This window comes from Heliangelus exortis, chromosome 6 (genome assembly GCF_036169615.1).
Source record: "Heliangelus exortis chromosome 6, bHelExo1.hap1, whole genome shotgun sequence".
Classification (NCBI taxonomy): Eukaryota; Metazoa; Chordata; class Aves; order Apodiformes; family Trochilidae; genus Heliangelus; species Heliangelus exortis.
Window position 1 is genome coordinate 36899902 of NC_092427.1, and position 23174 is coordinate 36923075.

The 23174-nt window shown below is 41.2% G+C and overlaps 1 protein-coding gene across 3 annotated transcripts in view; it reads right to left on the bottom strand.

Annotated features, from left to right (window-relative positions):
• Positions 1-23174, bottom strand: part of SF3B1 (splicing factor 3b subunit 1) — a 152955-nt gene that overhangs the window by 119746 nt on the left and 10035 nt on the right. For 2 of the 3 annotated variants that reach the window (XM_071747858.1, XM_071747859.1), the window contains 20 exons: positions 22293-22460; positions 21907-22141; positions 20476-20688; positions 19951-20072; positions 18421-18618; positions 18228-18329; positions 17312-17491; positions 16809-16895; positions 16032-16302; positions 15035-15180; positions 14800-14946; positions 14513-14638; positions 13908-14129; positions 13439-13621; positions 13241-13352; positions 13033-13153; positions 12484-12615; positions 11876-12148; positions 10755-10971; positions 9503-9981 (listed from right to left, as the gene is read on the bottom strand). In XM_071747858.1, coding sequence (XP_071603959.1) covers positions 9823-9981; positions 10755-10971; positions 11876-12148; positions 12484-12615; positions 13033-13153; positions 13241-13352; positions 13439-13621; positions 13908-14129; positions 14513-14638; positions 14800-14946; positions 15035-15180; positions 16032-16302; positions 16809-16895; positions 17312-17491; positions 18228-18329; positions 18421-18618; positions 19951-20072; positions 20476-20688; positions 21907-22141; positions 22293-22460 — 3414 coding nt within the window. In that variant the 3' untranslated portion in view covers positions 9503-9822. Of the gene's footprint in view, positions 1-9502; positions 9982-10754; positions 10972-11875; positions 12149-12483; positions 12616-13032; positions 13154-13240; positions 13353-13438; positions 13622-13907; positions 14130-14512; positions 14639-14799; positions 14947-15034; positions 15181-16031; positions 16303-16808; positions 16896-17311; positions 17492-18227; positions 18330-18420; positions 18619-19950; positions 20073-20475; positions 20689-21906; positions 22142-22292; positions 22461-23174 lie in introns of those variants that run through there. The other variant, XM_071747861.1, reaches the window with a different exon arrangement.

Sequence of the window (23174 nt, forward strand, 5' to 3'; positions counted from 1 at the left end):
ATTCTCACTACTTCCTTGCTAAAAACTGGGATTTGGCTTTCTACAATGGTTTATACTGTAAGCCTGAGGGAGGAAAACCCCATTTTTCTTTCTGTGCTTCAGCTAAAGAAGGAAATAAGTAACATGAGCCATGAAAAGACTTTGATCCAGAACTAGGGAATGTAAATGCTTTACAGATGCCAAATAGGGATGTTTCCAAAGAAAAAGAAAACAAAGCATTCTCTGCCCCAACTTCTTCATTTCCAAACAAGGTAATGGAAGGAGAAACTGGTAAGATTTTGATGGAAGTTCCACTTCTCCAAGAGGTTGCTCTGTTTTAAGTACTTCCATATATTAATCAGAATAAAACCCAGATTGTTTTGACAGAGGCTTATTGTATTCCTGGGAGGGAAAAATGTTATTTCTTTAGATCAGAAGTGTCTCAAAGCCCTGTAGTGACTGGAGAGAAAGACAGCAGAGAGGAAGGGACTCATCCTTAATTGCAATGATGTTGGTGAAATTAAAATGAGCTTCCTGACAGCCACTCTGCCTGCACTCTGCAGCCCAGGGAAGTCCCCAGCACACACATAATTGCCACGAATAGGAAGATCCTGTGGTTGACCAGTTTTACTGGCCTTGGGTTTTTGGAAAGCATATGACCTTGCTCTGACTTCCAAACATCAGCACCAGTTCCTGTTGCATGGTCTTTACCAAAACTCAGCCTCTGTGCGTAGGAACTGCTGAGAGTCTTCAATAAATGAGAAAAAAATACTTAACAGACTAAACTATGAAGCATTTCCAGTGAAATCCTAGCTCCCCTCTTAAGAAATGAGGAGTCTGCCCTCTGTCTGAGTTGGAACAAGGCATTAGAAAGGAAAATGGTGACTCCAAGATTGAGTAACACTGTTGCAGCCTATTCAAATCCCTTCTAAATGGATTTGTCTTTCACTGCAGAAGCCTCTTAGAGCTCACACAATGCTGGTACCTGCTGTGGGTTTTTAGAAAACAATGTGAAGTATCCTTTAGGTATGCAGAATGCAATAGTTTTAGTTCTTCTGGCGTTGTGTATTCTTAAGCACCTGCTTTGCATAATATTTTGACTTAGCAAGGGATGGAATAAACAGATGCCTGGTCCCAAGATAAGGATCATCTAAGGATTCAGCCCATACAGAGCAGCCCTGCACTTGCATGATGCCTCAAGGACATCTGTAAGATTCTGCACGAGTGCAGATGTCTCTTCCCTGATCCTCTTGCAAGATCAGGAGATTGGGTCGATGGCTCTGCTCCAGATAATGTCACTACTAACATCTCCAGACATGATCACAGACAGAGCTGCAAGAAAAAAAAAAGCAGGTCAGAAAGGAACTCCCAAGCTTATGGTACAGCTGCCTTGCTCCCCCTCTTAATTCCCTAAATCCCAGAGCAGAATGAGAATGAACACCTTGCTTGCAGAAAAAACCAGCAAAATGCAGCAGCCAGTGCTCTGACAGGGGAGATGAATGTTGGGGTTAAGACACACCAAGCTACAGCTCTGGGGACTGGCAAGGTGAGAGCTCATTCTGTGAGCTCTCAAAACAAAACTGTGCAAACAAAACTTTTTTTGATTGTTTGCTTCACATTAAAACCAAATTTATGCTTGTGGACTAGTGCTAACAATTTGATCATGCATTTATGTCTTAACTCTGCTGTCCAGCCATGGCAGAACTAACCAGTACTTACAATACTTACCATGGTACAAATCACACTCCTACCACACAGCTCTTCCTGGCAGGTTTTGCAGTTCCTTTAGCACAGGAAACATTTTTCACTACAGTATTCCAGTGCTCCCATAACTTTTTGTGTTGACTGTGCAGGAAACTGTTTTTCCAGCCAGTGTTTTATGGATTCAAACCCACTCAGGTGGAAGTGGGGAGGCAGGAAAAGCTACACCTGTCATTACTGGAATGCTCCCCACTGAACCTGCAACATCTTGAACCAGCATGCCAAGTAGGGCAGACTGGTTTTAATCATGATGCTCTGCACCCCAGTGTGAGACTCCTGACTAAGTCTCCTCCCTGTCACACTGCTGATTTACTAGCAGCTTCAGACAGCTGACAGCAGGCTGTACTTTTCCTTTCCAGCAGCAGGACAGATGGCCCCAGTTCACTCCAGTAACTCAGTTGAGCTGAGATGAAAAAAGAAACACTAAGAAGCATTCTTACCACAGCACTGAGACACAGCCAAGCCCTGGAAAGGAAAGGGAACCTTTCTCCTGAAGGATGGAAAGCACTGATCTGCCACAGCAAAACTGCTGGGGGGATCTAAAACACACCTTGCAATACCTGCCCCCAGATGAGAGTAAGCATTTAAATTTTCAGCAGCTACTACACTGTAGTATTTCTTGGACTGCTTGGATAGCAGGGAGAACAGAACAGATAAATTCACCTCAGTGTCACTGGAAGAAGGAAGAGGAAGGGATTGCAAGCACCAGGGGCACAGCACTCCCTCCCTGCACACAGCCCAAGGAGCTGGGTGGCCTCAAGCAACTCTCCCAGGATTCAGAGTGGATTTACCAGCTCAGTCAGGCTGTGCAGACATTCACCTCCTGGTTTCCCCAGAGCTGAGACCCTGGCACTCATTCCTGAAGGCCCTAAAACCAGCACCAGGCCCACTGGGATAAATGCCCTTCTTCACACAGACACAATCCTTCTAGAAAAGGGGGCTGAAAAAGAGTCAACTTTCAGGGATAAGGGATAGTTAAAATGAAGCAGGGAGTTTCACAAAGAAACTACATACAATGTGCTCACAGACACAGTGCAAGAGAACAGAAAACACAATTAGTAACCTGCATGCCAAATACATTTCCCCCTTCTCTTTCTGGGACCATTTCAGGCACGTGACTCAAAGTTTTGACAGGACAAAGTACCAGGTGTGTTACACAGCTCCATATTTTGACCCTGAATTCAAAGAGCAAAGCAAAGCTGTTTGCTTGTTTTAATTCTACACAATGCTGGGCCCAGGACACAGATCTTAATGCTCCATCTTCAGGAAATATATTCTGGGGCAAAGGAGAAAGGATACAAGAGGGGGTGGGTACTTCAAGCAAAGTCCAGGACTCCTTACCTGGAGTTTTGTTTTGGCTTTAAGGCAGACAAGAGGGATGTGGATGTACCAAGAAAACGACCCAGTTGAAGGAGAAAACCCTCTGAGCAAAGCAATAGAAAATTGGAGCAGATGAGGAGTGCTTGAAAAATAGCAGCTCGTTGGTTGGGGTGTTAAAAGAGGAACTGAGCAGGGTCAAGGGTTACAACTTTTGTTTATCAATGGAAAGACAATACACGCCTGAAAGAGGGGAGAATAAATAGCAGGACCAGGTGTGTTTACAGACATGATTTACAAGCAATGGTAACAGGAGTGTTACAATCAGATGCACGTTAATTCCTTTGGCAGGAGGAGAATTACAATCCACAGCAGCAAAACTCCAGAGGCAGGTAACAAGGAGGCCCCAAGAAATACAGAGGAAGCAAGAACAGGGGTAAAACTTTTAACAGATGTATCAGGAAGTTCTTTGATAGCTGAACTGCTCAGGAAGTCTCAAAACATCTCCCAAATGGCAGTATCTGTATCACAGAGGCATCCCTCACAGCAGTGCTGGCAAACACCCTTTCTGGAGGCCTCCTCTCTCTGACACTGAAGAAAGCTTTGTTAAGTCTCACTTGGAAAGTGATTAAAAAAAAAATCCAATCAAAATCCAAGCCACTAGTGATACAAGCTAAAATGCAGATGTGGTGGTGGTTAGATTTTTTAGTGTGGTGTGGTTTTTTTTATTTATTTTGGTGAGTTGCTTTTTTTTTTTTTTTTTTTTTTTTTTTTTTAAATCACTACATTCTGTACGAGGTGAAAAATAAGATTTGTGAAAAGTGGATGATTGTGGTACATTACATCAGCACAAAGCTTGCAGAGCTGGCAGCTGACAAGCTGTCCTGAGCAGCAGAACTTGTATTCCTGACACCAAGAGAAGAACCAACACATGGAAATGTAGTAACTCCCAAGAAGCTTGTGCTGCAGGTCTGTCTCCAATGACTGCAATGCCCAGGAGATGCCTCAACACAAAATAAAAGAAACTGGAACTGGCCATAAGAAAAAAAGCATCCAGGAGCATGTCTGCAGTTTCTACTTGCACATGGGCAAGTAAATGCATATTAATAGCAGAAAGTATGCACCTGGATACTGGGAAGTTATTTTCCCATCTTCAGACAGTGGTTCAAAGAACAACCTTAATTTAAAAGCCATGTGAAGGCTTATACAAGTCCTAATTGTAATTTCCTACAAGTAGGAAGCAAATGATATGCATATGACACCCTCATTCTTGCAAATTCTGCAAAAAACATTCCACAAAAGAAACCTACCACACAAAACAAGAAAATCACCAGAGGGTGGTGATGGCTACCAGGGAAGCTTTTTGGACAACAATGGGACTTGGTTACCAAACAAGAAGCCCTTCATCTTGAGCAGAATACCAGATGTAAGATTAGGAAAAGTAAGGCTGAATTTTCTGCAGGAAGCTTGGTGAGCCCTGGGCCTCCCACACTCTGTCTGCAGGTGGCAGAAAATTGCCAACATCCTGTGATAGCTCATTAGGGTTTGAACCCATTACCTGAAGAAACTCCATTTTGCCTTAATATCAACGAGTTGAGATAGTGCTGAACAAGGTTTTAGTTCACACAAGCAAAAAAAAACACCCCTAACAAGAAATATTTCTAGCTCTAACAGCCAAGGAGGAAGCCCAGCTTCCAGGAGCTGCAACACAGTTGTGTGGAGAAGCAGAAATTACAGGTGTCTGGCTGTGTGGGTAACCAAGTGACCCTACACAACCTGTCACTACCAAGGCATGGTCACCATCTTCAAGAGAACAACCCCAAGATGACCTGCAAGGCATGCTGGCTCTGGTTTTCTAAACCTGAAATAACAGCTGTACTTGAAAAATATTGTAGTTGTTTTAAATTCTTAACTTGGAATTTTATTTTATTTTACAGGTGCTTTATGCTGTTTGAGTTCCTGTGGTTGTATCTTTTACAATAAATATTAAGCAGGAGGAAGTAAGGAACAATCATGCCCCTGAATTTGCTTTTTTTTCTTTTTTTTAATTGGCAGGGTGGCATTTTTTTTTTTCTTTTTAAAGGTGCTAACACAAGATTGGCAGTACATGTAGCTGAAAGGATCATTACTGCAGTATTAACAGTAATATTTGTATGCAGCTGAATGTCTCTTACATACTGCACTGAGACACATTTCTTTCTGCTTTCCTGGATATTTTGTACCTTCCAACCATGTCAAAATTAACTGCACCAGCTCTATATCTCAGCAGGGTTTTCAAGACACATCTATTCATCATTGTGTTTGCTCTGTGGAAATGATGTACAGAAACATCTGCAAAACAATGCAGAGAATAATTAAGTTACTTTGTGTACATGCAACTTATTTTTACTAAGTGAGGAAGCAGCCTTTCTTGAAGGTCATTTCTTTGGTCTTAAAAATTCAAACCCAAGCCACCTGGTTTTCATTTCCTGGCTTATTCCTTCTGTCTCAGCTGCATACTGTGTTAAAAACAAAGGCCCCATTCTTTAATTGTGAATATCAGATGCCTATAACCTTTATTTCTGTTGCTAGTGCCTTGGAATGTGAAAAAGCTAATATACAATGTCCTCTTTTATGAGCTAAAATAATAAATGGCCAGTTCCATTCCTTTTATCAGCTGGGCCCAAGATCCACAGATCCTGGGAGACCTCAGCCTTCAACAGAGACAAAACCATGTGGCTTTTGAAGCAAAAAAGCAGTGTATTTCAGCACAGTTCTGTCCTACTGTTTGGGGCAGGGATTGAAGGTCACTATTTTTAAAGTTACCTAAGAGAAGGCTGGAAATAAGTCACCTCAGCCCCTTGTCACCCTGCAGTGGTTTCAGAGCCATCACATCTGGTCTCAATCAGAAAGCCAGGAACCAGGAAGAGCCAGGCTACACAAAGGCTTCTATCAGGGGTGGTAAATTTCACATAAAAACCTGGTAAGTGAGCACGAGGAGCAGTGAAAGATGGCATTCTTCAGTGGGAAGTGCAAGCTGTCAAGAGGAAATGGGGTGGGGGGTAACAACTTGTGCAGCTGATGGAATCAATTTTTGCAGCCAGCTCAGTGCAGAAGAAGATTTCTGAGCAATATTTATGAAGCAGTGGAAAGGAACACTTAAGGTATTAAGGTGAACAAGTTGTCTCCTACTTGTGAGAGGGACTGGAGATTCAATTCAGAGTGAATAAACTAACAGATGCAGCCCCCAGAGACCTTAAAAGCAAGCAAATGAAGGAAAAAAAAAATCTTTTCATCAAGAAAGGGAGCTTTCAGAAAACCTAATTGTGATCAAGAGGACACTAATTGGCTTGAGACACATTAGATGCACTCTTGGGACATACAGATCAAGTCCATTAATTTACCTCCTCACTTATTCACAAAACATAAAACATTTGTTGCTGTTCTGCCTGCAAACACAACACTTTATCCCTGAAGTTCAGAACATTTGGTCTGGGGCTTGCATTAGGAGTAACTGCATGGAACTGGGGACAGAAGGGGCACTCCTCACCCAGTGGTGCTCTGGATCTTTTAACCAGGCTTCTGGGAGACCAAAACAAGCCCCCACTTCACTCAAACATCAACACTTCCCACATTTAGGGAAGAACCACGAATTTGAAAGCCCACCCTGGTCTATCAGTAACAAGGGTAATCATTACAGCAGCTGAAAAGAGAGGGAAAATATGCTGCTTAGCTTAGAGAAAAATTTGCAGGAGAATAATCAGCTGAGATTTCACAACAGCCTTTGCACCAAAAGGTTTAAAAAAAAAAAAAAAAAACGTGGCCTTTAGAGACAGACTTGTGAGAAGTAGCTGAGAAAAAACTTGTAGCAGGTAATCTCTGGGAGACACATGGATGGAAAATTGATAAGGAAACCACTTTGGCTTGGTTTGCCTGTAAAATCAGTCAACAGAATGTATGCCAGAGTGGTAACAAACATGGAGAAGGTTTCCTAGCATTTATTGTTAAGACCATATCAAGCTCCAACCCTTCTTAACAGGTTAGAAGCTACTTCATAACAAATCATTTTTCAGAGAGCAGAATTCCTTCACTGGCAAGAGCAGAAGTCTCTTTTGCTAATTTATAAGGACTGTTTAGTGAAATTTTACTTTCAAAAATCATCACATCCACACTTTGCTGCCTAATGATGTAAATTATGGAAAAAACACCCCAAAACCTTACCCTGGACATCAAACTTGTGAACAAACTGTCACTAGTCAAGCAATTTCAGGGTCTCTGAAAAAAGGTAAACTAAAATTTAGATTGTGTCTGCAATGACAACTGCCAGTGCATCTTGGGGTTATTTGATAACTTTTATTTAGTAAGTTAAACTCCTCACCTCTACCCCAAACAGGAACCTGGGCTTAAAGTTCTGCCCAAGGATGAAAAAAGTTTTGGGAAACAAAGAAACAATCTCTAGAGTATGAGATCTGTCCCCCTGCAGACAAATTTAAATGATTAAGGAATGGGAAAGTTTTACTCTGAGGTTGTGGCTGGTGCTCACCTACAGATTTCTAACCCTGGACAACAAAGGACAAAATATCTAAATGAGTGGACAGACCAGCTTGCTGTTATTTAAATTCTATTATTAAATTAATTGAGCTGTTCATATAGAACAGACCAGGGTAAATGAACAACAGTTGGTACTCTTTAATCTGCCCCAAACCTGACATGGTTGCTAACCAACACTGGCAAAATTCTTCAAGAGCTGCTCTAAGTTCCTAGAAAGTCACATCAAACAGTGCATGACCCAGAGATGGCCTTTTTGGGAAAGAGTTCCACAAATGCACAAAAGTCTCAGGAAAGAAAAAAGGTTGACTGGTAACACTCCATATAAAGAACTGTGCTTCAATCCTGCTGCTTCAAACCTGATTTTGTACCAGATATTTAAAATAACTAAAAAAAAACCCCCACAAATATAAACAGCAAAGTTTTGCAGACAATTCTGGTTTATCAAACAGATCTCCTTCCCCTTTTGCTCTTACTAAGGAAAGCAAACAGTTTGTATCTTCCTGGAAAAGATCTATGAAAATATTTCTATAAATTAATGAGCTTGAAAGATACAAAAATGAGAACAAGCTGAAGTTGCTCCTCTCTCAGAGAATTTTTACACTTTAACCTGTTCATAAAGGAATGATTTTGCTAAGATGCACCTAGAAATCATGAACCATTGTCCATTCCTACCTGTTTCAGAGCTCCCTTCTGGCTAGTCTCTCACAACTCAAGTGCTTTGCTCAGCCCTCCACCCTCTCTACTGGCACTTGCTTGGTTCTATCTTGCAGAATTACTGAAGAGGATGGCAGGCTATCTGTAATACAAACAATATTATTAAATGAGAAAGCACTAGAAATAAACTAGATTGCACTTTACTCTCCAACAGAACAACTCAGCAAGACCTCAAGAGGTTCCAGCTGTTCTCACCTAACAAATTTTAAAATAAAGCACACTGCTGAGACAAAAAAAAAAAAAAAAGTCACTTTTTTTGTAATTTCCTAGCAAATTAGTACCTTCAAAAAGGTCCCAATTATCTTTGTGCTGCTCCAAGCCTTGAAAGGTAAGGGGGGGAATTTTCTTACATGCTGAGCAGCTGAAGTGCCTCACCCTTATGTACAACAGCAGAGGGAAGTCAGGTAACAGCACCACATTCAGTTTGGTGAGATGGAATTTAATCACTCCACTTGAATCAAGGACTCTCAGAACAACACTGAGCAGCCAACTATTACCTTTTCTTATCTTATAAACAGACAAGAACATCCAACACTACCAGAATGATTCAGCCTCGTGTTTTGTGTGCTTTACTGTCAGATAAAGACCTTTTTCTTTTTACTGCACACACACACAGAAGGAAAAAAATGCAACTGAGGAAATAAAGTGGTTTTTTTTCACTCAACTAAAGCATTTCCTATGTGACATAAACACCTAGAATTTGCCTCATCTCAGGTGCTGGGGACATCACTTTCCAAGCTCTTTGTAGGAATTACAGCACAGTCTATAAATATTCTCTTGGTTTTGTTTTTCTACAGCCACACAAGCTAAAAAGACATGCAAAGTGTGATCAATAACCTGCACAACTGATTTTACACACACCACTTAGAAGAAACTGATTAACTTCTGAAAATCTAACAGGCTAATCCAACCCCCACAACCAGGATACTGTGGATGAAGCAAAACCAACAAGCAATAAACACTATTTTTTCCATGAAAATAAACTGCCACTACTACAACCACCAGCCAGGCTACAGCTGCATTACTGCATGACAAAGATACACACATTAACTACAGTTTGGACATTTTTCTTATTTATTCAAAAGCTAGGGGATGACAAAAAGGGTTAAAATGTTTTATGCCACCTATTTATTACATAAACAAATACTTAATCCAAAGGGACTCGTTTTACAAGCCCCTCTGTCCAAAAACCACACACAAATTAGGTTTTATACACAAATGTTTATTTCTCAAATAAACTTCCCCTTTAAACACAAGGAATGAAATCTAAATCTTCATAAAGATGAAGCCAAAATGAAATCCCTCCAGTACATGGTAATCACTGTTTTCTTGGTCACTACTGGCTTGAACTGTTTAACATCAAAAAACAAGGACATATTTAAAAAATCATGCTACTGGATTCCTAGCTCTGCCTCTGACCAGCTCTAGACTGATCTCAAATATTTTAAAATTTTACATCAAATCTGAAGCATTTAATTGACAAACAGCTGTGCCTTAAACACAAACAACTGAGTAAGAGGATTATAAGATGTAATCAAGTTCATAACGAATATAGGTGTTCTTTTCATCATTATAGATCCTGGGGTAATGTGAAATCAGAGCATCCTGTGAGCCAATGTAGATGGAGTTATAAATCTTCCAATAAACGTCTCTGACTTTCCTGGCAGGATGGAACAAACCCTAGAAAACAGAATGGGACAAAATGGTTTTTAGAAGCTTTGCCTGCTGTTGAATTTAATCCACTTTTCCACAATAAGCATTTTAAAAAGCAATTCTTGTTAATAACACCACTTAGGACAAAGTGGGTACAGGGAATGTGTCATTCCCAATTTTTGTGACTAAACTAGCAAGGAGTAACAAAGTATTATTTAGAGGCAGATTTTATCATCTTTTCTGAAGAGAAAATTTCTACTGAAAGTGTTTCTAGCTGTGTATTGTCCCACAATAAAAAATAAAACCTGCTGAGCTACACTGGGTTGGGATTGAGTCTTATCTCTGGCTCTGCTAACAGTGACCTGTGCAAAGCATCCTGGAGAGAAATGTACAACAGAAATCACAAAACTTGAAAAATCATTAAAAAAAAAAAGAAAATACAACGTGGGAGAAGCTTCTCTCACCTTCCTACTGACGTCAGCATCTTTGTGCTGAGGTAAAAAAACCACACACTGAAATTCCCTGTCTGCAAATAACAGAATGCTGGCACTTTTTCCCTGCATCACTTTCCTCCTTGCTTCCCACCTGTGGTTAAATTCTGTAGCCAAAGCAGCAAGAACTGCAACGTGCAGACACAACACAGAAAAGGAGCCTTCAGATTTTCTCACCACAGGCACATTTATAGAAGGTGAAGTGAATAGTGTTGATGTTAGGCTATAAATTCTGATCAAATTAATGAATTATTGAATTTCTTGGTACAGAATGCCACATTTAAATTAAGAATCTTTGTAAGGCCATACCTGTAAACAATACTGCAACATTCTGCAGGGTCCAATAGCAACTCTGAGGCCCTCCAGAGCCCCCATAACTGCCTGAATGACATGAGGGGAGGTTTCAAACACGTTAGGCCACACGTAATTTAACAAATGGTTGAGAGAATCTTCACAGCCAAACCCATAGACACCAAGAGACATGTGCTGCACCACAGCACTGGCTGTTTGTCTGTGTACAAGGTCCCTGCAAAGAGAAAATAGGGTTGTTGAGAAATTATATTTAGGAGTAATTTGATGTATTATATATATAAAGTGTATAATATTTATTATATATATAAAATTTATATATATAAAATATATAGTATTTATATAGAGAGTTTTAGGAGAGAGAGAGTTTTAGGAGAGAGAGAGTTTTAGGAGAGAGAGAGTTTTAGGAGAGAGAGAGTTTTAGGAGAGAGAGAGTTTTAGGAGAGAGAGAGTTTTAGGAGAGAGAGAGTTTTAGGAGAGAGAGAGTTTTAGGAGAGAGAGAGTTTTAGGAGAGAGAGAGTTTTAGGAGAGAGAGAGTTTTAGGAGAGAGAGAGTTTTAGGAGAGAGAGAGTTTTAGGAGAGAGAGAGTTTTAGGAGAGAGAGAGTTTTAGGAGAGAGAGAGTTTTAGGAGAGAGAGAGTTTTAGGAGAGTTTTTTAGGAGAGTTTTTTAGGAGAGTTTTTTAGGAGAGTTTTTTAGGAGAGTTTTTTAGGAGAGTTTTTTAGGAGAGTTTTTTAGGAGAGTTTTAGGAGTAATTTTCTTCTTGGTAACGTGTTTTTTTTTAAAGCACTAATATGTAATTTTGCAGAGTAACAAATATCAGTACATTAAACCACGGAGTTCTCTGACAAATCACTCCAGTTCTGCCACTGAAGTACTAAGAACAGAAATTATCAAAAGTGGGTTGAATTTGAGAAGCCTTGGTTCAAGATGGTTGTATCACTGCACTCTTCAAAAGCATTATTAATGAGTATATAACCTGAATTATCTGCAGGCAATGGCTTCCAGATTATGCTGGTCACTTAGCAGAAAACAAGGACAATATTTGGCATCATTAAGACCCAGCTAGTTCCTTAAAATATGACTATAGGAAACTGTACCACAGACAAAGAAGTGCACCCACCTGTCCATTAAAGCATCTTCCAGCAATGGGGTCACAGCATAAATGTAATCTTTTCCCATCTCTCCAATGTATTCAAACAGGAAAGAAAGAGATTTTAACACACCATTCTGGACATTCAGCTCTGGAACTCTGTACTCATTCATGAGTGCAGGCAGGACTGTGAAAGGTGAGCATGTTTCAGCAACAATAGCAATGGCTACTGTAGTACACACTCTGTTCTGCCTTTCCTGTACTTTCAGGTTATTTAGCAGGGTAGCCAACACGTCGTGAGGTCTGGAAGAGATAACAGGAGGCAACATGTCCACATCAATAGATTCAAAGAGGATTTGGATAAAAAGAGTTGAGTTTCAAAGAGCAAGTGGCAGGAAAGCATGGCTTAGCCCTTAAAAAAAAAGACTACATAAACCACAAAACTGTTAAGCAACTGGATGATCTTATTTTCATAGCCAACTTTTACAACAGCTGTGTTCTCCCACAAAGAGTGAAGTCAAGTCTACATATTTAACATGTTAAATGCAGAGAACTTTGAATACTTCCCATCAGAAATCTCACAGTCATCACTGTTAGATGGCTGTGTGTAGGAGTGGATGATTATTAAACCAACTTACCCAATAGCTTTTGCAATGTAACCAAAAGTGTTCACTGTGGCTCTGCGAATGGCTTTCTTGTGAGCTTTTAGTAATTCAAGCAGTTCAAAGCAGATCCTCATCCATTCTCTTGCAGAAACATATTCTGCACCTCTGAAAAAGAAAAATGTGAATTACCTCTTCAGTGATGTCAGACGTTTTTAGAATAAACACAAAGAGCAGCAACTATTAATTTGTTATCAGCAGAGGGGTACTGCTTAAACAACTTAATTAATCAGGTATTTCTTATCAATTAGGCCTTCACTGGTTAGCAGCTTACTCAAAGTTTATTACATTGTATGCATGCTATGTTTCCATAAGTGGACAAACACTTCTTCAAAGTAGTTTGCAAAATAATAGAACTACAAGACTTTCAACACACCATCTGCTGAATATCTCACCTCAAGCTTTATGAGCAATTTAAGAAATATCAAGAGGTATGACAATAAATACCTTGATGCTGAGCTTTAGCTTTTGCAACAGCAATTTCCCCCACAGACAGGGTCAAGTGCTCATCATTGATCAGCTTACCTGTCTGCAATACGCCCAACAAGATCAATACAATTTTCCTGTACTTTCTCATGTCTGTTCTTCAAAATTGGTGTAAGCCGTGGCAGTAGATCTTTGATTGGTGGGGTCATCTTGTGCATACCTAGGGAGTTCAAAGAGGCAGAATGAGCTGTAGTTTGCCCTTTAGTTTTCCTCCTGAACGTGTAAAGCAATTAATACACTAACATACCTATAACATTCACAATGGCCTTAAGTGCTCCAAGGATGCTGCCCAGGACTTCAGGATACTCTTCACCCAGGTACTCGTACAACACAACACCCAAGTGTCCCATCAGTTTTTCCTACAATCAGGTAAAAACATTTAGAAATTATTTTCCAGTTCCCTCTCATGACTACAACCACAGCACACCAGAAGCCAATACCATACCTCTTGACAAGTCTTCATGACAACTGCAGTACGAGAGATGAGGTCAGCAGCTTGCTGCCTGACTTTGGCTGATTTGTTGTTCAAACGCCACAGAACCGTACCGCAGATCTGTGGCAAGTAGGGTTTAACTCTCTTCCCCAGAGCATTCACCACTGTGCCAAAACCATTCAGCATCACAGAATCCTGAGTGAAAAAACAAGGAAGGCAAAAATCAGACCAACAGCAACACTCTCTTTTAACTAAACTTGACAAAAATCAGACCGATAGCAACACTGCGTTTTAACTAAACTCGACGTCGTCTAAAATTGCTACTAAAATGCTCAACATTTTCATCCAAAAGACTGGTTTTGGGATGGAAGCACTGACATCTGAAAAAAGATTCTAAAAACTTAATTTAGAAGCATCTGTTTCTGTGTAACTACCAGTGAACTAGCCTACAACTAAAGTGAAATAATGCCCTTAACCATACCTCTGTGGTCTGTTCCTGGAAGGCGTAGAGGATACCATCAATCAGTTGTTCTTCCAGTTTATGATCAATGTCTGCTGCTCCCAGATTTCCCATTATCTTCTCAATTGTTTCCATGACCATTTTTCTGTACTGCTCAGCCTCATCTTTCAGGTCATCCACAATTCTAGAAATTATTTCTGCTGCTCCAACTTTGTTTGCCAGCTCCACGGTTGTATCAACCAGCTGAAAGACACAAATGTTGTGTCAGCAAATGTTGGTAAAATCTACTTTCTGCATCTTGAAAATAGATTTCCCCAGCCTGAGGAGGAGAAACAGCATCATGCACATCAACTGCACTGCAAACAACAGTTTTAAATATCATCCAGTGTTTTAAACTGGAGCTACCCAGCCTTAAAGCTGATGTAGACTCATACTCACAAGTGTAAAATGTCTCCATAGCCTCCTAAGAACCTGTGAGTATCCTAGTTATGCCAATTCTAAATCTCAAAATTCAGTTTCAGGACATAAAAGAAAAAAACAAAGCATCTAGCCCTGAATGAACATTCTAATGTGAATTTTGTCCTACTGTAAACAATTTTCTAATTAAAAAAAAAAACAAAAAATACCTGTCTGTAATTTCTTCTGTCCAATGCCATTCTGTGCTGCCAGAAGTGTTTGAAAAAAGGTGGCAAGATTTCTGTTTTAATGTAGTTTGCTTCAACACCATCTGTACCACAGCACTGCTTCACCACCTGTCAAGAAACAAAAATCAAATCATTTTAATTCAGTGTAGGGTTTGTGCTTTTGAGAGGTCAGGGGGTGGGTTTGTTTTTTTCTCTTTGCTTGGGGGTTTTGTTGTTTTGTTTCTTTTTTTAAGGAAAAATACTAATGCTAAGCAATCACTCTGACATACCTTCAACACAATTTTTTTCATCTCTTCATCAGGAGACTGGAACTCTCTGATAAGGATCAGCATGACTTCTCTGGTGTAATAGTTGGCATACTCAGCATCCATGAGTGGAATCAGGTAACCAATAGCCTTCAAAAAGGCAGCCAAGCCCTATTTAAATGAAAAAACGTGTCTTGAATGAGTTACAGAAGGAATACATCTATTTTATATCAAACTAAAGAAGGTATTTCAGACATACCTTTCCTCTGTGCTGACGTATACCCTTCCATAGGGGCTTCAGAACAGAATCAAAGGACTCAATACCATAGGGTGTAGCTGCCTCAGCCAAGGCAGCAATAGCCAAAGCACTGATGGTGCGGACTTTCTGCTGCTCATCCACCAGACCTGCAGAAAAACAACACTGTTCAGCTCCACTTCTTGTGACTCCACCTTCAAAGCAGCAAAATTAGAGAGGCAGCATAAAAGGGATTAACTTATTTTCATGGAAACTGAATTCTTTTGAAGTCAGCTGCACTGTGTCTCTGTCAAGCAAAACAAGGATCTTACTATCACTGTGACTCACTGGGGTAATGGAATATTTCCCAAATATAAATCAGAGAATCCTAGAACTGGCTGGGTTGGAAGGGACCTCAGAGATCATCAAGTCCAACCCTTGATCCACTCCCGCTGCAGTTCCCAGCCCATGGCACTGAGTGCCACATCCAGGCTCTTTGGAAATATCTCCAGGGATGGAGAATCCACCCCTTCCCTGGGCAGCCCATTCCAATGGCTGATCACCCTCTGGGTAAAGAAATTCTTTCTCATGTCCAACCTAAACCTCCCCTGACACAACTTGAGACCTCTTGTGCCCTCTTGTCTTGCTGAGAGTTGCCTGGGAGCAGAGCCCAACCCCCCCCTGGCTCCAACCTCCTTTCAGGGAGTTGGAGAGAGTGATGAGGTCTCCCCTGAGCCTCCTCTTCTCCAGCCTCAACACCCCCAGCTCCCTCAGCCCTTCCTCACAGGACTTGTGCTGGATCCCTTCCCAGCCTCCTTGCTCTTCTCTGGACCTGCTCCAGCACCTCAATCTCCTTCCTGAGCTGAGGGGCCCAGAACTGGACACAGGACTCAAGCTGTGGCCTCCCCAGGGCTGAGCACAGGGGCAGAATCCCTTCCCTGGACCTGCTGGCCACGCTGTTCCTGAAAGTGAGTAAAGTGAGTCAAAAAAAAAACTTTTTACCTGGAAAAGCAGAACTTACCATGTTCAATAATTTCAACCAAGCTCCTGAGATGAGGCAAGATAGCACAGCCCATAAGAATAGCAATCTGCTGCACAATCTTGATGCCAGTGTGTCTAGCCTGCCAGGACTTCTTGCTTTTACAGACAGCTTTCAGGAAGGGCAACAGAGAAGGAATTCCCAGAGCAGAGGCAACAACAGCAAAGGCTCGAGCTGTTGTGTTTCTGACATACTCATCCATATTATCAATATCAGGTCGCATGGTGGAGATCATTGTTGCCAAACCAGCAGCCTGAAGGAAAAACATGCACAATGTAGCAATTAGATCTATGAACAGCACAGCTGATTCTCCTGCCATGCCTATAAATATCATAGAATCCTAGAACTGGCTGGGTTGGAAGGGATCTCAGAGCTCATCAAGTCCAGCCCTTGATCCACGCCCCCCGTGGTTCCCAGCCCATGGCACTGAGTGCCACATCCAGGCTCTTTTGAAATATCTCCAGGGATGGAGAATCCACCCCTTCCCTGGGCAGCCCATTCCAATGCCTGATCACCCTCTCCCTAAAGAAATTCTTTCTAATGTCCAACCTAAACCTCCCCTGGCACAACTTGAGACCTCTTGTGCCCTCTTGTCTTGCTGAGAGTTGCCTGGGAAAAGAGCCCAACCCCCCCCTGGCTCCAACCTCCTTTCAGGGAGTTGGAGAGAGTGATGAGGTCTCCCCTGACTCCTCTTCTCCAGACTGAACATGCAGCTGTACATGAGGCAACTCAGTGCCTTAACAAAGGATGGATCTTTACCTTTGCCAAGTTGGAAATAATTTCTCTGCCTTCCACTCTAGCATAGTAGTCTTCATCAATCAGCAGTGGCTCAATGACGACAAGGATCTGAAAAAATGAAAAAACTTGTATTTCCTTTCATTAATAATTTTTATTGTTTTCGTGGCCCTATAGGAGTCCACAGATCCAAGTTTAAAGCTTTATAACTGGGAAAAATTTAAATCTAAGATGATCTCTTTATAGCTCTTTGTCTCTGAAGCACCTGTCCTGGAGATATGACCTAGATGAGACACCCTGCCCACTCCCAAGTGTGCATTTCATTTTTACATCATCCCTTAATACTATGAAGGCCACACTTCAATCATACCACAAGAACTTAAAAGTTTGGCTTCAGAAGAAACACGAAAGCCTGTTAAAACAACACAGCATCATCCTCTTCATAACATGCCAATAAAACACACACTTCTCCCAGCAATGACCAGAAAAAAAAGAACTTGAAGATGGAGTGGTGAAGTTCAACAGACCTTGTGTACATATGGTCGGACCAAGTCATCCAGTTTGTAAAGAATTCTGTCGATGACTTTGACCAGCAAGTGGCGCTCCTGATCCTCAAGGGTTGGTGACATCAGCAGAGGCAGAATCTGATTAAACAGTGGCCCTGCCCCAAATTCCCGAGCTTTATCAGTAATCTGTCGCAAGGCAGCCTAAGGGAAAACAAAATTAACCCAAACAGCCCATCAGTTACACAAAGGGAACAATACTGAACAATTACAAACCAGGTACGTGTTAACCAAGTTACAAGGTAATTCACTGCAACCAGAGGCTTCAAATTACTTGCTCCTATCACTGTAAAACTCCAAGCAATTTTATGCTGAGCTGTTAAAAGAAGGAATCAGTGAAGAGAAGCACCCTGATGTTAGCTTCCAGATGTTCAGTTTTCAAACTAAAAGCTAAGTTGTTCTTATATTAAGACCTGTTCTAATGTTAAGAATGGCTCCATCTGAAAACTAACTGATACAGCATCTAGGCAGCTTGGTGGCAATAAAACAAACCTGTGCAGAAAAAACTGCTAATCTTTTGCACAAAGTGCAAGGTAGAACCTTAACTAAGAGCTTGACTGCTAATTTAAGTGTAAGAAGCATGAAAATGATGAAAAAATTTTAAGAAAAAAGCACTAAAATCTGGTTTATTGTAGCTGTAAAAAATTTATAAAGCCTATATACAACTTAGTGACTGATAATACCATACAAAGAGCAGGAACACTGAATTGTATTGAATGACAAAGAGAAAGCAACACAGAGGGGAGGAAGAAAACACTGAACAGATATCCAAGTTAAGGAGATTATCTTAAAGAGAATCCCACAGATAACAAACTAAAGCTGAAAAATGAGATATTTCTGAAAAATGGAATTCCTAGAAGCACCTGACAATGCACCTTACCTTTCTCATGGGAGGTGTGCCATTCTTTATTTTCAGCAGTAATTTCATTATTTTTCTCTCCTTCTGTTCTTCAGGACTCAGAGTTGATTCATCAACATCAACCTACAAGTAATTCCAGACAAAGAAAGCAGCATTATTACATACTCAGAAGAAACAAGGAAATTTTACGTGGTACGAGCAAACTCTCACTTACCAGTAGTTTATCAAAATACTGGATATCATCTGGCTTTAGGAATGGGAGATTACCAGAGGGCTGGTCATTAACACTTTTCATGGTCCTGTCTTCTGTCTGCATGTGGAATCCAGTCATGCCACCCAAAGGTGTTGGGGTGGCTGTCAGCTTACGAGCTGGAGTGCGAATCGGTACGTAACCAGCTGGTGGGGGAAGAACCTACAGAAAAAAAGAGTAAAATGTACCTTATCCTACCACAGCAGATAGAAAAAGAGGGAAAACAAATACAAAGCTTAAATCTTCCATTTTATTTGTCTGGGGATTTGTGCAAGTGTTATTCCATGTTCACAGGAGGAGAAACAAACTGACTATAGAATCATAGAATCATAGAATCATAGAATCCTAGGGGTTGGAAGGGACCTGGAAAGATCATCTAGTCCAACCCCCCCTGCCAGAGCAGGGCCCCCTAGAGTACATCCCCTAGGAACGTGTCCAGGTGGGTTTTGAATGTCTCCAGTGAAGGAGACTCCACAACCCCCCTGGGCAGCCTGTTCCAGGGCTCTGTCACCCTTACAGTAAAAAAATTTTTTCTGATATTCAACTTGAACCTCCTATGCTCCAATTTACACCCATTACCCCTTGTCCTATCACTGGTCACCACTGAGAAAAGCCTAACTCCATCTCCCTGACACTCACCCCTTACATATTTGAAAACATTGATGAGGTCACCCCTCAGTCTCCTTTTCTCCAAACTAAAGAGACCCAGCTCCCTCAGCCTTTCCTCATAAGGGAGATGTTCCACTCCCTTAATCATCTCAGTAGCTCTGTGCTGGACTCTTTCAAGCAATTCCCTGTCCTTCTTGAACTGAGGGGCCCAGAACTGGACACAATACTCCAGGTGTGGCCTCACCAATGCAGAATAGAGGGGGAGCAGAACCTCTCTTGACCTACTAACCACACCCTTTCTAATGCACCCCAGGATGCCATTGGCCTTCTTGGCCACAAGGGCACATTGCTGGCTCATGGGCATCTTCTTGTCTACCAGGACCCCCAGGTCTCTTTCACCTACACTGCTCTCCAGCAGCTCAGCCCCCAGCCTATACTGGGACATCGTGTTGTCCCTATACTGGGACATCACCATGGCAGCTTGTATTTGTGCTTATCCTGTATTGGTATTTCAGAACTTCCTCTGCTGAGAGCTTGGGTGTCTTCATCAACACACCATACTTTCTGGTTTAGAATTTGTGCACTCTCCTCTAAGTTTTTCTACATCTGGACTTTGTATTTTTAACAGTCCCTTCAGAGCCTTGACAGGCACTCCCAGCATTGAGAAGCAGAGTGGACTTGGAGATCACCTTTATTTCTCCCTTTCTAATGAATTTACAATAAATCAGAAACATCTACAATCAATACTTAACGTGAAACATCCTACTTCTGGGACAACTTGATTAAAAAAAAAACTTAATTAAAAAAAAAAATTTAATATTCCCTAGCAGGAAGAAAAAACCAAACTCCATCCTACTCTGCTGTATTTTAATCCAGATGTATTACCTTGTATCCTTCTGGAAACATAGCATCCAGTTCTTCATCAGAAAGTGGTCTGTTTCTCTCATCAATTTCCCTTTCCCAACGCCAAGCCTGCAGCTGTTCAGGAGTCATGCTCATGATATGACCTGTATTCAAAGTGAAGAAAAAATGTTAAAATAAAGGTTTTAACAAACAATTTTGCAGCTTACTTAACCTTAAAACAGTCGCCTGAACCTAAACTTTTCATAGCCCTTGAAATCTATAGCCAGCAAGACATGAAACTTTTGGAGTTTTCTGTAATTTTTTACCAACAACACTTAACAGGAACAGACAAAAAACCTGAGCCTTGATTCCCCTCCAGAACTGCACTGCTGTGAAAATTAAAAATGGTAAACTGAGCACATGCTAACTGTATAGATTGGAGAACATATCAGGCAGAAATCGATTTCAAAATCCAATATAAATGTAAATGCTTCACTCCCCCACCCCCCAAAAAAAAAAAAAAAAAAAAAAAAAAAAGGGAAGCCTGAGAGAATGGACTGTGCTTACCTGGTGTGGGAGTTGCCATGTTCATAGCTGGTGTCCCAATGGGTGTTTTTCCAGGTGTCAGAACAGGAGTGCTGCCACCCATCTGGCTAGCAGGTGTTTCATCCCAACGGGACTTCCTTTTGCTTGCTCCTGGGGTTGGTGTCTCCCCAATGGAGTCACCACCTCTGTCTGTACGAGGTGTCTCAGCCCATCCACTGCCATGTCCCGGAGTATCTGAGGGAAAAACAAACCACTTTTGCTTAGAAAGCTGAACAGTACATACTCCCTACTATAGAATCCATATCTAAACCCATTTTCTGTATCTTCATGCCTACACAAATCAACGAGTATCAAATAAACAAGTGTACACTAGAAAAAAAAAAACTACTTTGGAAAAACACAAGCATGACATTAAAAACACCCAGGGAATTTAATTTGATGAAAAAGCATGTCATTTTCTTGCTGAATCTTAGCATAAATAGATAAAATTATAAAAAACAGAAAATAATTTGGATATTCTAACAACTTAAAGTAGTTCAAATCCTACCCTGGTGAAAGCATTAAGGAACAGTGGTGTTTCACTGTTCTCTAACACATAAGCTTTGTTCAATTTAGGCAGGTGAGAAAACACTTCCAAAACTTGTCTTAATTCTAACCTCTTAAAAAAAAAATTAAGTTTGAAAATAACACACTGAAGTACCACAAGAAGCAATTCACTATGAATTCCTTTACCCATTAAAATCCCAACTTGCAGCAGTCACTAGATACAGCACAAAAATTGGATGAGATTTTGGAGCTGAGTTAATCTAACGGGCAGATGACAAAAACACCACCTCACATCAACCACTAGGTGTCAGAATATAGTTAGTTCTTGCCTGACTACTCACTCAAGGTGAAAAAAAACCTGTACAGGTACCCATTCCCCATTTCCCAGTTCATCCTAGAATGGGCTGGGTTGGAAGGGACCTCAGAGATCATCAAGTCCAACCCTTGATCCACTCCCCCCGTGGTTCCCAGCCCATGGCACTGAGTGCCACATCCAGGCTCTTTTGAAATATCTCCAGGGATGGAGAATCCACCCCTTCCCTGGGCAGCCCATTCCAATGGCTGATCACCCTCTCCAGAAAGAAATTCTTTCTAATGTCCAACCTAAACCTCCCCTGGCACAACTTGAGACCTCTTGTGCCCTCTTGTCTTGCTGAGAGTTGCCTGGGAAAAGAGCCCAACCCCCCCCTGGCTCCAACCTCCTTTCAGGGAGTTGGAGAGAGTGATGAGGTCTCCCCTCAGCCTCCTCTTCTCCAGCCTCAACACCCCCAGCTCTCTCAGCCTCTCCTCATAGGATCTGTGCTGGATCCCTTTACCAGCCCAGTTGCCTCCTTTGGACCTGCTCCAGCACTTCAATCTCCTTCCTGAGCTGAGGGGCCCAGAACTGGACACAAATACCAGAAATACCTCTTTCTGTTTTAGGTGTTTCATCCCATCGATTTTTCCGTGCGCTGGAAGTGGCACCTCCGTGGCCTGGCGTGGCATGACCTGGAGTGTCCCGTCCAGGTGTTGCAGCTCCTGCTGGTGTGTGACTGGGAGTTGGATCCCAAATTTTGGATCCTGGCGTGGCACCAGGAGTTTCACTACCCTTTGCACGACCTGGAGTTTCATCCCACCGCAGAGATGGTGTGTGTCCAGGAGTCTGTCAAAGACAAAACCAGAAGAATTTCTCATGCAGTGCAGAAAACAGAGGCAGTTGCACTTTTTTAAGGAAGAAAGATCTGCTGTTTGAGAGGACTGACATTAATAATGTTTTCTGTAGATAAACTGATGATAAAACACTCAGATATTACCTCTGCTTGATCCCAGCTGGATAATTTCTTAGGTGTAGCACCAGGAGTCTGATCAGCTGTCTGATCCCAACGCCGTTTGCGTTTTGAAGGCGGCTGAGATGCGGCTCCATTGACGACTTTAAGCTCTCCAGCTTTAGCTTTTTCAGCTAGCTGCTGCCTAATTTCCCTCTGTTCCAACCCAAAAGACAGGTGTAAGACATTTCCTAGGAAGGCCTCTTCATATAACACCTTTAAAATCTATTTTTCACCTCTATCTTATCTTCTCATCATATTTTCTTTTAAGGTTTTGTTCCAATCACATGCAACCAGCTACTGTTTTAATTCCAAGTTTTTTCTCTTTTCACAGTCTTCTATGTGACAGATCAGCTGTGAGTTTGGAGGATCTGTTTTTAAATTAATTTCTTATAAAAGCCATTATTAAAACAAACGTAAATGCCTGAATTCTGAGTGTTTCTGCCACTTATATGCATGCCTTAAAATCACTACACATCTGCTTACTGAAGTTCTACTTCAGTAAATTAAAGGTGGATGAGCTAGAAAATGTGTTCACATGGGTCATACCCCACAACATTAAAAAAGCCCTGAAATTTCTATTTGACATTCTGAGATGACATTGTTAAAACAGCAAAATAACCCAGACTGCTTTTCACTTCTCAACAGATCCATGAACAGTAAGATTGTTAAAATTTTTAAGTAATTCTTCAATTAAGGCAAATCAGTTTGTATCTAGAGGTCACTGGAACTACAAGATTTTGCTCAAAAATGTTACAGCAGGTATTACACAAGAAATCTGAATGTAGTACCCATATCTTTTTACCTGTACAAATGAACTTTAAACAGACATAAACAAAGCCTGTTCTTTTCCTTTTTTTCTTAATATTT